This window comes from Idiotropiscis lumnitzeri, chromosome 2 (assembly GCF_059441095.1).
Source record: "Idiotropiscis lumnitzeri isolate Australia: NSW breed Sydney's pygmy pipehorse chromosome 2, RoL_Ilum_1.0, whole genome shotgun sequence".
In the NCBI taxonomy this organism is placed as follows: Eukaryota; Metazoa; Chordata; class Actinopteri; order Syngnathiformes; family Syngnathidae; genus Idiotropiscis; species Idiotropiscis lumnitzeri.
Genome location: NC_142392.1, coordinates 29,371,200 through 29,387,612, shown reverse-complemented (window position 1 = coordinate 29,387,612; position 16,413 = coordinate 29,371,200). Strand labels below are relative to the sequence as shown.

At 43.8% G+C, this 16,413-nt stretch overlaps 3 protein-coding genes across 3 annotated transcripts in view; all 3 read left to right on the top strand.

Moving 5' to 3' along the window:
• Nucleotides 1-16,413, top strand: part of LOC148342241 (uncharacterized) — a 230,223-nt gene that overhangs the window by 14,716 nt on the left and 199,094 nt on the right. The gene's annotated exons all lie outside the window — the stretch shown is intronic.
• LOC148342256 (uncharacterized) lies at nucleotides 80-12,594 on the top strand. Its single transcript, XM_088285534.1, has 4 exons — nucleotides 80-211; nucleotides 5,731-6,331; nucleotides 6,500-6,601; nucleotides 12,560-12,594. The coding sequence occupies exons 1-4, from the start codon at nucleotides 80-82 to the stop codon at nucleotides 12,592-12,594; spliced, it is 870 nt and encodes a 289-aa protein (XP_088141660.1).
• Nucleotides 14,891-16,413, top strand: part of LOC148342255 (uncharacterized) — a 34,297-nt gene continuing 32,774 nt past the window's right edge. The window contains exon 1 of the mRNA XM_088285523.1: nucleotides 14,891-14,896. Within this exon, the coding sequence (XP_088141649.1) occupies nucleotides 14,891-14,896 (6 nt within the window). The remainder of the gene's footprint in view (nucleotides 14,897-16,413) is intronic.

Sequence of the window (16,413 nt, the reverse complement as noted above, 5' to 3'; positions counted from 1 at the left end):
GGCACTGACCACCTTATGTCCACAGCTTCCATCGGCTGCCTCAACAATGGAGGCACGAAACATGGTCCACTCAGACTCAATGTCCCCCGCCTCCGCCGGTACGTTGTCAAAGTTCTGGTGGGAGTTGAAACTCTTTCTGACAGGGGATTCTGCCAAGCCTTCCCAGGAGACCCTCACAATACCCTTGGGTCTGCCGGGTCGGACCGGCATCGTACCCCAACCTCGGAGCCAACTCACCACCAGGTGGTGATCAGTTGACAGCTCCGCCCCTCTCTTCACCCGAGTGTCCAAAACATGCGGCCGCAAATCCGTTGACACGACTACAAAGTCGATCATCGAACTGCGGCCTAGGGTGTCCTGGTGCCAAGTGCACATATGGACACCCTTATGCTTGAACATGGTATTCGTTATCGACAATCCATGACGAGCACAGAAGTCTAGTAACAGAACACCGCTTGGGTTCAGATTGGGGGGGGCCATTCCTTCCAATCACGCCCTTCCAGGTCTCACTGTCGTTACCCACGTGAGCATTGAAGTGCCCCAGCAGAACGAGGGAGTCTCCAGGGGGAACGCTCTCCAGCACACCCTCCAAAGACTCCAAAAAGGGTGGGTACTCTGAACTGCTGTTTGGTGCATAAGCACAAACAACAGTCAGCACCCGTCCCCCCACCTTAAGGCGGAGGGAGGCTACCCTCTCGTCCACCGGGGTGAACCCCAGTGTACAGGCGCCGAGCCGGGGGGCAATAAGTATGCCCACACCTGCTCGGCGTCTCTCACCTTGGGCAACTCCAGAGTGGAAGAGTGTCCAACCCCTCTCAAGAGGACTGGTACCAGAGCCTAAGCTGTGTGTGGAGGTGAGCCCGACTATATCTAGTCGGAATTTCTCTGCCTCGCACACCAGCTCAGGCTCCTTCCCCGCCAGAGAGGTGACATTCCATCTCCCAAGAGCTAGTTTCTGTAGCCGTGGATCAGAGCGCCAAGGTCCCTGCCTCTTGCGGCTGCCCGACTTGCATTGCACCGAACCCCTTTGGATCCTCCCACAGGTGGTGAGCCCATGTGAGGGGGGGACCCACGTTGCCTCTTCGGGCTGAGCCCGGCCGAGCCCCATGGGTGCAGGCCCGGCCACCAGGCGTTTGCCAACGAGCCCCACCTCCAGGCTGGCTCCAGAGGGGGGGCCCCGGTGACCCGTGTCCGGGCAAGGGAAATCGTGGTCCATATATTGTGGTCATCATGGGGTTCTTGTGAGCCATGCTTTGTCTGGACCCTCACCTAGGACCTGTTTGCCATGAGTTACCCTACCAGGGGCAAAAAAAAAGCCCCCGACAACTTAGCTCCTAGGATCATTGGGACACGCAAACCCCTCCACCACGATAAGGTGGCAGCTCATGAAGGGGATGTTATGTTAAGTACATGTTAATTACAATATATTATTCAAGTGACTGCTACAAGCTTCACAAACAACTTGAAAAAGGTGATTGAGTTCAATTAATTATGGTAGTGTTGCGATTATTTAGTTAAGAAATTTAATCGCGGGACGGCACTAGTTAATATGTTACTTTTTGATGTCTAATATAACTTTAAGTGGGATTGACAAGTGGGGTTGCGTTTTCATTTTCATGGTAAGATATTTTTTCGGCCTCGATTGAAGGATTCTATTACGATTACTGGCATTATTTTAAACACATGCGGGACAGAATGTCGATAATTAAAATTAGCAGGTGCATATTTACTGAATATTTATCCAATGAAACTAGAAGCACGGGTCACAAGAATGACTGGGATTGTAGGCCTGATGTTTACTCATTTATTATATTATTCTCTTTTGCTAAATTTAGAGTACTTAGTTGAAATGTGTGAACTTTAGTGAAATTCTCAGTAGTGAGAATAGATTTGCACACATAGCATTTCCATGAGCTGCCCTCACATTCACAGCACTTCATGGACAAATACGACGAAGCACATTCTCCACATGGGCTGTAGAGGGAAATATACCAAATTGGGCACTGGAGGACTCACACAGACGCTATCAAAAGAAAAACACATTCCGAAAGACAGAACAATTGGAGATCGGAGCACATGCACATATGCATACACACACACAGACATATACATACACTTGCACATACACGCGCACACACCGACAAGATTACAGAAGAATGCCAGCGGAGAGAGAGACGGAGGGACTGCCCGCCGGAGAAGGCCAGCCTTGGCGTGCCAGTCTTGGGGACCAGACGGGAATCAACTATCCAGACGATGACTAACCTGGGGAGGACCTTCCCTTGGACGTGAACCCGTGCCGTGGGAGGGAGCGAGGACAACCGATTCAACCTACATTACCTTTGACATATAAAACTCCTAAAAACTGAAGCTGGGCTGAAAGATGGCGCGCATTTTTCGACTGTGCTCGCCCGAGTGCAGTTTTCTCGTGAGATTAAGAAAAAGACGCCCAGATATCTGTCTTTGTACTATTTCCTGAACTCCAGAAACTGAAGAAACTAAATATCGGAACTCTAATCAGTTGTTGAGTCTTTATTTGACACACAAAACGAACACGCATTGGAGTAAGTTTGGCTTTTAAAGGTTGATTTACTAACTTCTCATTTCCACGGTGACCCAACTCCAACAATAACATGACAAATATTTGTCATCTCATCAATATTTGCACAACAGAGTACTGAGTTTCGAGATCCTCACTATAATATTTTATTGACAATCTAATATCAATCTACAAAGACAGAAAAAAATTGGTGGTGGTGGGGCGCGAATCTTTTTCTTCTTGGTAGGGGCGGGTGTGAAATAATTGAGAAGCACTGCTAGTAAATGCAGACATTATATTCATACAATCTTGCAGCCCGAGTGAACCACAGCATTGTTGCAAGTTCGGTAGGAGAAACGTAAACGTCCCACTGCTGGAGCAGCGGCGGCTTCTCGGGGCTTAGGCGGAAGTGACGTCGGAGCTGACTCGCGAATGTGGCGTTTATTTAGTTATTTTGTTAACCGATTAAAATGTTATATAAAATATATATTAAAATATAACAGCCAGGGGTAAAAACAAAACACAGAGGCAAAGAAATATACATATTATAAATATATTTGAAAAATACGCGCTTATAGGAAAACGTCATAAACAAGCGCGCAGCTTCCGAAGGACCTCGACCACATCCACCGACCCGTCCACACCGGAACAAAAACACTCACCGCTAAATTCTTCTGATTTAGTGTGGAACTGACTGTAATTTTCTCACATGATGTCCAGTGCTACTCTAAAGGACTACGACATAATTCATTAAGTCTTTGTGTCCCGAAAACCTAATCTTCGCGGGTTGATGCTCTTCGGTGTAGTTAGCTTAGCTTGTTAGCTTAGCTGCTTGTTAGCTAGCTAGCTGCTAACGAAAAGAGGCACATGACTCATCGCCAAGCAGAGATCAAGTGTGGATTTGTTGAGATTGACGTTTGAAAATGTGTGAAAGAACGACACCCAAGTACAAAGAGGAACTTTGTGGAATAAAAGAAGAGAACGAGCAACATCTTCAACTGCTGGGCGAAGGTTGCAAGCAGCCTCGTGTTGTGCCACACAAAGCAGGTTTGTACACGTTTTACTCTCATTTGCTTTGTAAAGAACAACTTTCTATCGTTAAAAATATGCATCACAACATTAAGTTGTTTGGGGAAATCGTTCAAGGTTATTGCCGTTTTATTTTTAAATATTGCCTTTTACTTGTCGGTTTGCTGAACATTTGTTTATGCAAAATGAAATCAGTGCAGAAAATATATGCCAAAGAATAACCAATAGTGGGGGGTAAACTCCGTGTTTTTTTCCTAGTTTAAAATTTGAACTGATTATTTAACATTTCACATTTTCCAGTTTTTATATGTTGTTAAAGAAATTAAGTTTGTCATGTCATCATGTTTCAAAAATATGCTTACAGGTTAATAAAAGGTCACAAAAACATGGACCTCTTAAACAGGAAAACGTGAGTTCAGTGGTAACAGAGTTGTGTCTATGCTGGCAGTTTAGCAGGAAGCCACAAAAACAGATGCACGTCTTTAACCGTGTTTGACAGGAAACCGTTTAGCTCGCATTTAACAGAAGTGTGACCCAAACATGTCTTGTAAGCTGAAACCGTTCGAACAACAGGAAGAGTGTGGACGGGTGTGATAAAGTCAGTGTTCATGTTTTTCCATTCTTTATGAGTTGGCATATACAAATTTCTTTGCTGTGCTTCACGCCGCACAGGAGCGGGAAAGCTTTTCTCTTTGGCGGACTGCTCCTCGCAAGTGACAAAGACAATCTTGGCTGGGTGATTCATTTATGAAGGCTTGTCTCGTTTTTTACAATAACTTCTGACATATCTTGTTCAAGCAATTCCTTATGGAATGATTCGACCTGACTCTAAAAACTGTGCACACTGCGGCAATAAGATCAATGGAGGTTGATCAATGTTTGTGAATAAAACACAAATTATTACGTTTTTTAAAAAATCAAGTACGTATTGGTCTTATTTATTGAAGAACTTTGTTCTGTCTTGGTCGGTCGGGTGAGAGTCAATGAACCTCCGGTGGATCTGCACTGTTCTGTCTTCATGTGCGTAGTTTCACCCCAGCCAAACATTTAAAATACATTTAATGCATCCATCCAGGGTTACTCGGATCTCATCAGTGAACAAGCGCATACTGCAAGGAATGCATCTGCATCTTTGGCTTACGATGGGCTTAAAAAGGGAGAACGTCCCAACCCCCTTTTCTACCAACAAGCCCAGGAACATTTAGTTCTATCTCTAAATGCAAAAAGACATACTTGTAAACATATTTCACTTGAAGGATTTCTATTCTATCAATGACATTATGTTGCGATGGCCCCCAGTGGTCTGCATCAATATGTTACACAATAGCTTGTGTGTGCTAACTTCAGCTCGCTTCCAGAAACGTCTGTGACTATGTCAGGAATGAAATAGGGCATCGGCCACAACGTGCTTCCTTTTTAAATGCTCGTTTATCACTGTTGTGCTGCTAGGAAAGGGAGGTTTACATCGTTGGCCGTAATTTTGTGAAATGCCCCCATGGTCCGGTCCAAATCGGGGTCGCACGCATTGCTCCGTATGCGGCAGGCACAAGTCAAGGTAGCACGGTAGAAACAATATCAGACAAAGTCGACGCACAAGGTTTGACTTGACCAAACAAAATGTGTGTTTGTCTTTGTGTCCTGCAGACGTCAGTGAAAATGATCTCTGTTCTGTGAAAGAGGAGCCAGACTTGACTCACATCAAAAAGGAGGAGGAGGAGATCAACAAGTCACCAGTGAACGTTGTCCCTATAAAGACTGAAGATGAAAACAAGGATGAGAGTGAGGACAACAGAGGGGCGGAGCCTACAAGCAGCAGTTCAAGTCATCACGTGACAACAGAAGGTGACGGCGACCACTGGGCGCCATCACAAGCACATAATGAGGACACATTATCAGATGCTCATGACGATGATGATGATGGGCAAGCCAAACGTGAAAGGGCATGTCACACTGACAGATGGCTATGTTCTCACTGTGGGAAATCATTAACTTCAAAATTCTCTTTAAAACTGCACATAAGAACACATCGTGGAGATAAACCTTTTTCCTGCTCAGTTTGTGGCATGAGTTGCTCTCAAAAGTCGCATTTAACAAGCCACATAAGAACACACACTGGAGAAAAACCTTTTTCTTGCTCATTTTGTGGCAAGTGTTTCTCTCAAAAGTCAAGTTTAACAAGACACACAAGAACACACAGTGGTGAAAAACTTTTTTCCTGCTCAGTTTGTGGCAAAAGCTTTTCTGTAAAGTCAAGTTTGACAAGGCACACAAGAACACACGCTGGAGAAAACCCTTTTTCCTGCTCAGTTTGTGGCATGAAATTCGTTAAAAAGTCAAATTTAAAAAGGCACACAAGAACACACACTGGAGAAAACCCTTTTTCCTGCTCAGTTTGTGGCATGAGTCTCTCTCATAAGGCGCGTTTAACAGAACACACAAGAACACACACTGGAGAAAAACCCTTTTCCTGCTCAGTTTGCGGAAAAAGTTTCTCTCGAAAGTCTACTTTAGTAAGGCACTCCAGAACACACAGTGGTGAAAAACCTTTTGCTTGCTCGGTTTGTGGCAAAAGCTTCTTTTTTAAGTCAAATTTAACAAGTCACGCAAGAACACACAGTGGTGAAAAACCTTTTTCCTGCTCAGTTTGTGGCAGAAGCTTCTTTGAAAAGTCAACTTTAACAAAACATAGAAGAACACACAGTGGTGAAAAACCTTTTTCCTGCTCAGTTTGTGGCAAAAGCTTCTTTTTTAAGTCAAATTTAACAAGTCACGCAAGAACACACACTGGAGAAAACCCTTTTTCCTGCTCAGTTTGTGGCAAGAGTTTCTCTCTAAAGGCAAATTTAACAAGCTACACAATAACACACAGTGGTGAAAAACCTTTTTCCTGCTCAATTTGCGGAAAAAGTTTCTCTCGAAAGTCACAATTAACAGCGCACTCAAGAGCACACACTGGTGAAAACCCTTTTTCCTGCTCAGTTTGTGCCAAGAGTTTCTCTCAAAAGTCGCATTTACGAAGCCACACAAGAACACACAGTGGAGACAAGCCATTCAGTTGCAGCATTTGTGCTAAAAAATTCTCCACTAAACATAGTGCTGAGAGACACAATTGTGCTGGTGAGAATAGCAGCGATCCTTGAAGCTTAAAAAAAATAAAACAAAAAACTGAAGGAACTGACTTTTTGTGGTAAGATGTAAATGTGATTTTGAATAAAATATAAATTAAATTTTGCAAAGCTCTTTTAATGACACTAAGCCAATGTGATCAGTGCCAGAAGAACCATTGTGTCTGAGTGATGATGAGTTTTTTTGTGTTTACATCAAACATTATAAATAAAATTGCTTTTGCCTGGAACAACATTTGTGAACATTATGCTTTTCAGTTGTCTTTTTGTCAGGTTTAAATGCCCTGACGCCTTTTGGGAGAGCTTACTGAAATAACTTACTAAAGGTAACGGCCGAAATAAAAACATGGCTGAGAGGCCAGGAGGAACCAGACATGGCGTTCATTTTCACCGGCCGGTGGGGGAAAGAGTGGGACAAAGCAGAAGCGAGCAGGCAGCTCCGCCTGACTCCTTCCTCTCTCTTCCTCCCTGCTCTGCTCTGATTTTATTAGCTTGACTCAAGAATCACCAGGAGACAAGAAATTAAAATACAATTAGAGTCTGTTTAGTCTAAACTAATCACCAGAAGACTCCAACAGGCAGGAAATCACAACTCACGGTGTAAAGGTTACTTTAACTAAACACATTGTTCGAATAATATTTAGAGGTTATTATACATTTGCCATGACACAGCTTTATTTCAATTTATGGTGCGCATGACATGTTGCAAATTAGTGGAGTGGACTATGCTTGAGTGTTTACAGTTTGAGTGGAGATACAGGAGGAAACCTTTACTGCAGGGAGGTGTCTGCAATTGGCAGGGCGGCGGCACTTCTTCAGAAGTGAGGATGAAGTAAACAACTGTGACGACCGGCTCTGCTAGGGAAGGAGGGAAGTAACATAAACCGAGCTGTTAAATGGTGTGGAGAGAGTTTACAATTTATTTTTAGTAAAGAAGAGAGGTAGGGTTTAAACAAATGATCTCAACCAACAGGTATTAACCCAAGTTGACAAATGTGTATGAATAACAAAAGCAAGTGTCTCCAAAATTCACAAAAGTCCAAACAAGAGACACAACAAGCGCAAGCGAGGCAAACTGAACTCTAAAGTCCCAGCCGCCCTGAGAAGCAGAACCGAGGTCCTTTTATTGGTCCCAGCTGCCCAGGTGGAGCTCGTTGGTTGGGAGTTCCATGAGTAACGAGCAGGAAAGCAGTCCACCAACAGGGAACGAGCGGGAAAGCAGTCCAGCGCTGAGGCACAAGTCCATTGACTTTACAAACAAAAGGGTGGAAGAGTTACTGCAATACAACAAGGGCGTGGCCTTGTAGGTGGGCCCTAGCTCAGGGCCGTAACACAACATCGTAATGAGCCCTGATAGAAGAAGTTGGCACCAAAGTCTGACGCAAACAGCATCGTGCTGGGTCCTGATAGAAGATGTTGACGTCAAAGTCAGCTGTGACCCACGACGGCACGCTCATGATAAACCGGACTAAACCAGCTTTTGAGAAGACGAACTGTACCACCCTTGAGTGTAATCTGATTCCTCGATGTTATAAAAGGGAATGTGTGAAAAACATCGAGGAACAGAAGGGAGATGAAGTTGCCAAGTAAACATTATTAACCTCTCTGTCTCCACTTGAGCTGAGTGCCTCTCTTCTTTCAGCTATGAACCCTATATGTCAAATTGGCGAACCTGACACACATCTTCAGGATACAGTGTGTGTGTGTGTTAAAATAACAAGTAAGTGTCTATGTGTGTGTATTAAACATTAATGAGTGTATAAAAACATGATTATGAATACACAAACTGATTACCTCTCCTCAGCGCATCTTACATTTCCCCCCGTTTGTGGGTTTAAATCATGGGCTTACGGCTTTAAGACAGATCATCATAATGAAATCATACAACAGTGTGATTATCAGTGGAGGGGTGAAAACCCTCAGTAGGGACAAAATTCCCCTCCTCCCTTCCGGCGTGGAACGAGATCTTCATCATTTGATGACCATCAGGGAACAAAACATATAAAAATACTTTTCAATGTGCCTAGTGAAAAATAACAAAACTGTCTCCACGCAGAGCTTGTCCCTGGGGAGACTTGGTGGAGGCCCTTGCCTCGTGGTAGGATGGGACAGCCGTCCTCGCTTCCCGGATCTTCGTGTGTGGTGTATGTGTGCACATGTTTGGGCAGGGGCAAAAAGGGTCCATGTGTTTTTTAGGTTTCAGTGTCCAGTTCGAGTTCATCATTCTCAACATCAATTTGATTGGAATGGTACGTTTGGGCAACAAACATACGATTAACCATAGTCTTTGTCATAGGAACAATGCAACATGAACAAACGACACATAACAAAATGAAAACTATGATTATCCCGATAAATTGTGTCTTTCAAATTTTTCATAGTGGTCATAACATCAATAATTGTTTCATTTTACTAAAATTTTAAATGCAGTAATGTTCTCCAATCAAGGCTGAAATTTCTTTATGTACGTCATTAATGTCCAAACAATATCTAATCTTTTTTTTCTGTGGCTTCAACATTTGTATCTGTGGCTGGTTGTGTGGTTCTGATGTGCGTGTGGTCCGAGATTGTGACTCAGGTGAGCTCCTGTTCGAGGGATTCGCGTTGCTAGGCCTTTCAGCTTGCACTGCGACTGGTGGATCCAGTCGCCACGCCACGCGACCTTTGCTGCCGTTGGGGTCACTGCCATCATCTGGCGAGGGCCATCTCAGCATTCACTTGTCCCAACGAAGTTGTTTCAACGCCTTGAAGAAGAGTTGGTCTCCCACACGGACGTGGTTTCTCTGTGGATCAGAACACACTGACCAGTAATTGTGTCTTTTGCATCTTTTTCGGTCAAACATGTTTTTCATGTGGACTGGGACCGATGTGCCAGTCGCTGGTGGTTCTGATGAGTCAAGATCTGGGAATCTATAGGGGTGGCCATATAGGATTTTTGTTTGCACCTTTGTTCCCCCAATGTGTGCATTCAATTAGTGGTGTATTTTTCCTGGCGTGACATCAAATTGTCAAGTTGATTTGCTGCGTGTGTGTGTGCGTGGGTGTGTGTGGGGGTGGGTGTGTGTGTTTATGTGTTCATTTTCCCTTATAGTAATGCAGTGCCGACTTTGAGGTCATGCCTTGGGCTGCAGCCTTCGCTGCATTGTCAGCGAGGCAGTTTCCAATTGTATTTGGGTCATTTTATGAAGTAAGTTTTGCTTTTTTACATAACTATTTAGACGTGCTTTTATGCACAACTTTTCTTTTATCCTTTGTGATTTTTAAAGCACCCGTTCGCCCAAAGTCGACAGAATACACGAACATTTTATCTTGACTGTCAGTTCACATTGTAAATACAACCCATACAAGATGGGAAACCCCAAATTTTGACTATCTCACACCCGCCTAGGCTCTTCCTGCCCATTCTAACAATTTCTCTCTTACAAATGATCTGTTTTGTGACCTTGCTTCTCAAACGCTTCTACTCCTCACCAGTCCGGAATGTGCACCTCATTTCTTTCTTAACAGTCTGGAATGTGCACCTGGTTTTTGTGTCTTACACGCCTGAATCAGTGCAAAACATCATGCTGCTTGTCTTGAACATACAGAATTTAGCATCCCTTGAAACAAAATTTCCATTTGCAATCCCCAAAACAAAAAATGTTCCTCCAGTCGGGAGAAAAATGTCCTTAAAAAAAAGAAAAAATGTCCATAAGGTCAAGTCGCGGTTTGGTGATAATTTGGAGCGGCTTCCACAGTCGTGTGGCGCCTTTTAGTGGTGCGGGAAAAAGTGACGCTGGGCTGAAACGCACCGCACCTTATCAGTGTAATGTGTCCCTGTGACAATTAGGTCGCCGTGCAATGTGAATGTGGTGGACAAGAATATAATTTTTTAATTCCTGAAGCAGCAGTCAAGACTGCTTGAACACACTCTGACGTGGCTCTCACCACGGGATCCAATTATTGTGACTAATATGCAAATGGATTCACTTTCCTGTGTTTCTGCAGCAACACAAGTCCATGAAGCCATTTTTTTTGCAGTCACTGTTTGCTCAATGCTCATAGTAATTTGGTAGTGCGTTAAGATGCTCCTTTTTGGTCTCATGTTCCCTTGAACATTATGTTTACTACACACTACACATGACCTACAAAATTTTTTAAAAAGGTTTGTTGTCCTAGCTGTACGATGGATATCAATCCCCCCCGTTGAGACATGGGAATTTCCATTACTCAATTTAGCAGTTAAATATCAAGTTGGTAGTGCTAACACATCGTAATCAATGAGTTCATGCTTGACAAGTTCAAAAGCTTTGTCAGCCTTAAGTGTTCAAACAATTTTTCTCTTCCGCAAATGTCATTGCCTGGTCATAAACGATGTCCAGCAATGGTCGTGTGATTTCTGAGTAATTTGCAATTAATGCTACAAAAAGAATTACACACTTCTATAAAAACATCATTTACTTCTCTGTTATTGGCTTTAAGGCTCTGGTAATGTTTTTTTATTTTTGCTTATCACTAATAATGCGCCCTTTTAAAGTTTTGATGTCTGTTTGAATTCGCCCTTGCTTATTGACTCTGATATTAAGGTCCAATTGTGTCAGCGTATCACGGCCTAATAAGTAAAATGCACGTTGATGGAGAACTTCTTCTACACACACTTTTATATGTTTGTTTTTTTTTTTTTTTACGTCACGTGATCCTCCGTCGCTACCACGACTGGTCCTGAAAAAGTAATGTTTAAAACAGGACTTTCTGCTTTCTCCTTTTTTCTTCCTTTTCCTTCCTTTTGCTCAACACGTTCATGCTTTTTGTGCATAATTTAGAATTTTCTTTTCCATTTTACAAGTTGGCCAATTTAAATTAGGTTGTTTTATTTGAAAAGCCTGTATTTTTTTTTCTCATTCCTGTTTCTTTGTCTTTCCCTTGGAGTAGTTTATTGGGCATTTCTTGGAGGTCTTCAGTACTCGATTGTGGTCCTGTGGTTATTAGGTCCAAGCTGTAGAAGGTGAAAGGGCCTCCTTTTCCTTCCAAGATCATCATTTGTTTGACTTCCTGTCCTCGTTTCATCACTGTCATTTTTTCTCCTTCTACAGTGAGAACGAGCTGGAGAGTTTTGATTAAGTCTCTTCCCAAAAGGTTGGATGGACATTCTGGAACTACGACTAACCTCTTGCCTCGATATAAACTTCCATCTTCATCTTCTATTGTGAGGGGTTTGGTATAAAACCGTTGCGCTGCCTTTCCTCCTACTCCTATCACCATGACAGCTTTATTTGACAGTTTGGTCCCTGCAGGTAGGGCCTTGATTACTGAACTTTCTGCTCCAGAGTCAACTATAAATTGTTTTGTTGTTTTCTTTGGGCCTAATTGTAGTGTTCTCATTGGTGGGTCCACTGAAGAGGCCATTCCAAACAAAACAGATAAATCTAGAACGACCAGTGGCGATTCTAATGTTACTTCTTCTTCATCTTCGCTATTGCTGAGCGGCCTCTGCTCAGGTTGTTCTTCGCCCTGTGGCTGGTAACTTACTAGTCACATGTTACCGGTATAGTCTTCCTCTGGTGTGGTCTTCCTGAATGTTTGACGGCAATTTCTGGCAAAGTGTCCTAATTTGCCACATTTGTAGCAGTTGTCATCTCTATTAGAAAACCGTCCTCGACCTTGTCCCCTGGCGCCAGAATATCTGCCGCGCTTTCGTCCTCGTCCTCTGTCCCCTTGACCTTGATAGTAGATGGGGGCGGAGGCCGCTGTGGAAAGGCCTTCCATCACGGCAGCCAAAGTGGTTGATGTGTTTCGCTCCTCCTTTTTCTTCTGGATTTCCTCGGCATGGGAGGCATATTCGATGAGCGTGTCAAGGTTTGCAGTTCGCCACCCAACGTGGTGTTTGCAGATGAAGTCTCTGGTGGATTCGTGGATACCATCTAGGAAGGCCGACTTCAAGAGGATTTGGTATGGGCTGTTGTCTGCATTGTCTTCCTGTAGGCCGCAATAGAGCCTGTAAACTCCAGATAACCTTTCCAAATACCGGCGGGCAGATTCCATGTCTTCTTGGTGACATTGTCTGATCTTTGTGTTGTCTGGTTGCTTCTTGAAGTTTTTCTTGCTTCATCAAACATGGCGCGGATTGCGTTTGCGAGCTCGGGAGCTCCAGGCGGGAGAGGCTGGCCTGTGACATCGTAAGGGTTGAAGGCACCTCTGATTCTGCCATATCTATATCCTAGGATCATTCTCATGCATGTTTCAAATTCTTTTCCATTCAGGTGGTAGCTATTCATTAGGTCGTGCATATTCTCAATCCATTTCTCCACATCCACTTCGATTGGAGGAATTGATTGACAGGCCGCCTTGCATTCATCTTGGGTCCAGGGCCTGTAGACCATGATGGTAGGTTCATGTGGGTGGCCATTTGCATCATCAGTCCCAAAAGCTGGGTTGGCAACGGCCACCATCGGGTAGGTCTCTACACTGGGTAGCGGTGGGTAGAGGTTCGTGGCTTGAAAGATTTGTGCTCTTTCAGGGTAATTGAGTGATTTTTCCATCGGCTGTGCTTGAGCTCTCTTTTTCATTTGTTCCCTTGTTCCAGCCGCGGGGGGTCGCTGTGTGGAATCGAATGAGGCAGGAGGGGCCGTGTGTGAGGAGCGGGGAGTGCCATTTTTCTCCTCGCTCTCCAGGGGCGGCATCTCATCGTCACTTGGCTCCGTCTCTGGGGCTGTGGCCGCCTGTCTTCCTGCTTGCGCGGCAGTGCGGGTTCGCTCATTGAACAGTGCACTTCCTCTCTTGCCTCTGACTCCGGTCTCGTCATCTTTCCTTTTCTTCATCTGATAAACTTTTTTCTCCTCTTTTGTTCTGATATCTTCCACTCTCTTCTTACTCTGTTCTACCAACTTTATGTTAGCCCTCAGTTGCCTGTCCACTGATTTAGTGTTTTCCCCCTTTCTTATCTTCCTCTTTCTTTTTCCATTAACGCACTTTTCACTGCTTCAAAATTTGCCGGATCTTTCAGACGTGGCTTAAAGTCATATTTCCTCACCCATTTCTCCAGAAATTGGCAACAATCCGGGTCATACCCGTTCATAAACTTCACATCAGGGTTTGCTTTCAACTCTTTTGCCACATTTTGACCCATTTTCCATTGTTGTCCGAAGTCCGCCGTCTCCACTCACACACACTCGCACAGGCACTCAATCACCCCCTCCCTTCCTCTTCACTCAGTCTCATTCACCACACACACACACAGCTGTACAGCACCAAATTCACGCACACACCTCTCAATCAAACAAGCAGTCTGCTTATCAAAGAAAATCTAAATAGAAACCACCAAAAATAATGCCTTATTATTCCCTAAATTTTAATGTGAAATTGTGAGTAGACCTTCTCCACAGATTGTCGATCATTTCCATTGTCGACACCGGAGGGAACCTCTAATTTTCGCGGGAACCTTGTTTCCCCTCTCTTAGGCTGTTGTCGTTTCTCTAAAATCTGCTCAATTTCTCACCGAGTTATGGCCCAATTCGCCACCTTCGACACCGAGAAAACACTACTCAATTTGTTCACCGTGCTACCCGTATCTCTAAAATTTGCTCAGTTTCAACGAGTTATGGTCAATTCGCTATCAATGAGTTATGGCCGAATTCGCTACCAATTATTTTTTTCAGTTTTATTACCGTACTGACTAAACGGTCGAGGCCCGCCCTCTGCGCGTGCTTGTCTCACTCACCTCAATCACCCCCTTCCAATTGTTTTAATATTTTAAACTCTTAAAATTTTAAAATGGTGGTACAAAATAATTTGAAAAACAATACCTGGTCTCCTCTGGATCAGCCTTGTCCGCTAGGGAACCGACATCCGGGCAGACGGCCGTAGCCGGAACTCGGAGGCCCGCTTTCTTTCAATGGGAAAGCGCTGACGTCAGATTCGGTGGCGTCCAAAATATCCAGCAACGAGCGTCCGTCCAGGTGTGGCTCCCGGGTTTCGGCACCAAATAAATGTCAGGTTTAAAATGCCCTGACGCCTTTTATAGACTGAATTAACTTTGCAGAGACCCAGAGAAACACCAGATAAAGTTTTGTTTTTTGACCGTTCGCAAAGGGGAGAGGGGTCAGGCTGGAACGAACGTCTTGCTCTGTTCAAGCCTTTGCAACCTCTGACTCTCACACCCTGCTCTGGCTTTTTTATTAGAAGAAGAAAACTCATCCCTCAGCAGACAGAAGATTAACTGACAATGGAGGTCTGTTTAGCCTAAACTAAATCACCAGAAGACAGGAGATTACTTAACAATGGTGGTCTGTATTAGACTAAACTAATCAGCAGAAGACAGAAAAACATCAATAACTAATCATCAGTAACTCTAGCAGGCAGAGAATCACAACTCACAGTGTAAAGGTCAGTTTAACTATACACATCATCAGGATACAGTGTCTGCGTGCGTGTGTGTGCTAAAATAACAAGTAAGTGTCTATGTGTGTGTGTTTAAACATACATGAGTGTATAAAAACATGATTATAAATACACAAACTGATTAACTATCCTCAGCCCATCTTACAGGCATGCATCTGATCAAACATATTGAAAAATAGGTTTAACTCAGCCTGAAATGGTCTTCAGGCTCCTCCAGACATCCTTGGCATTATTACTCTGCAGCTTTTCCTCCATCCACATCCTGGAGGACTTTTTCCCCTCTTTGATCCTCCTTCTCAGCTGACGTTTCTCTTCAGCTCTTCCTTGTCGCCTGACACAAAAGCCCTCTTTTTCTCCTTCAGGAGAGCTTTAATGTCTGCTGTGATCCATGGTGTGTTGTTGGAGAAACATCTTACTGTCCTGGTGGGAATGGTGTTCTCCATGCAGAAATTATTATAGTCTGTAATTGTGTTTGTTAGACCATTAATGTCCTCACCGTGAGCTTCGCTGAATACCTCCCACACAGTTGTGTTGAAACAGTCCTTTAGGGCCTCCTCTGCTTCTAAAGACCATCTCTGAACTGTGCCTGTCACAGCTGGCGGCCTGCAGACCAGAGGTTTGTACACAGGAAAGGAGAACCACCGAGTTGTGATCAGCTTTGCCCAGCGTGGGGGAGGGATAGTGATGTGTACACCTCCTTGGTGTTGGCATAGAAAAGGTCCAAGATTTTATTGTCTCTGGTGTGACAGGTTACATATTGTGTGAATGAAGGCAGAGAGGAGGAAGGAGAAGCATGATTGAAGTCACCAGAGATAAGGAGCAGGGTATTTGGGTGCTTTGTTTGTAGTCTACTCACAGCAGCAGTCAGTACGTCACAGACTTGAGTCTTCCCGGATGTCATACTGTTATAAAATGCGATTGGACGGTAAACAGCCAATCAGAATCAGCCCTAGTGTCCGACTCCTGATTGGTTAATAATTGTGGAACAGTTTGCATTGTAAGCTTAAAACTGTTTTGTACCGAAGAGGAGCGAGAAGCCGGAAGAGTTGCTCTTTTTGTGGAACCCACGCAGAGACAGTTCAACACCCGTTTTGGATCGGCTCATACTCAAGGACATTTTGGAAGGACTTCAATAAATGTGTCAGTTTATTTCTTTTTAAATACTTTTCTTTAAAGTGGGAAAATGTTTTCTGTTTCTTTCAGAAGTGTGATGCTGCAGATGTTTTTTTCATAATTTATTTGCTAATAATATTTTTTTTATTCATAAATGTAAGTTTGGCAATCAGAAACCGATCTTTTCACACTGACACTGTTTTCTATATTAGACTTTTAAATGACTCTACTAAC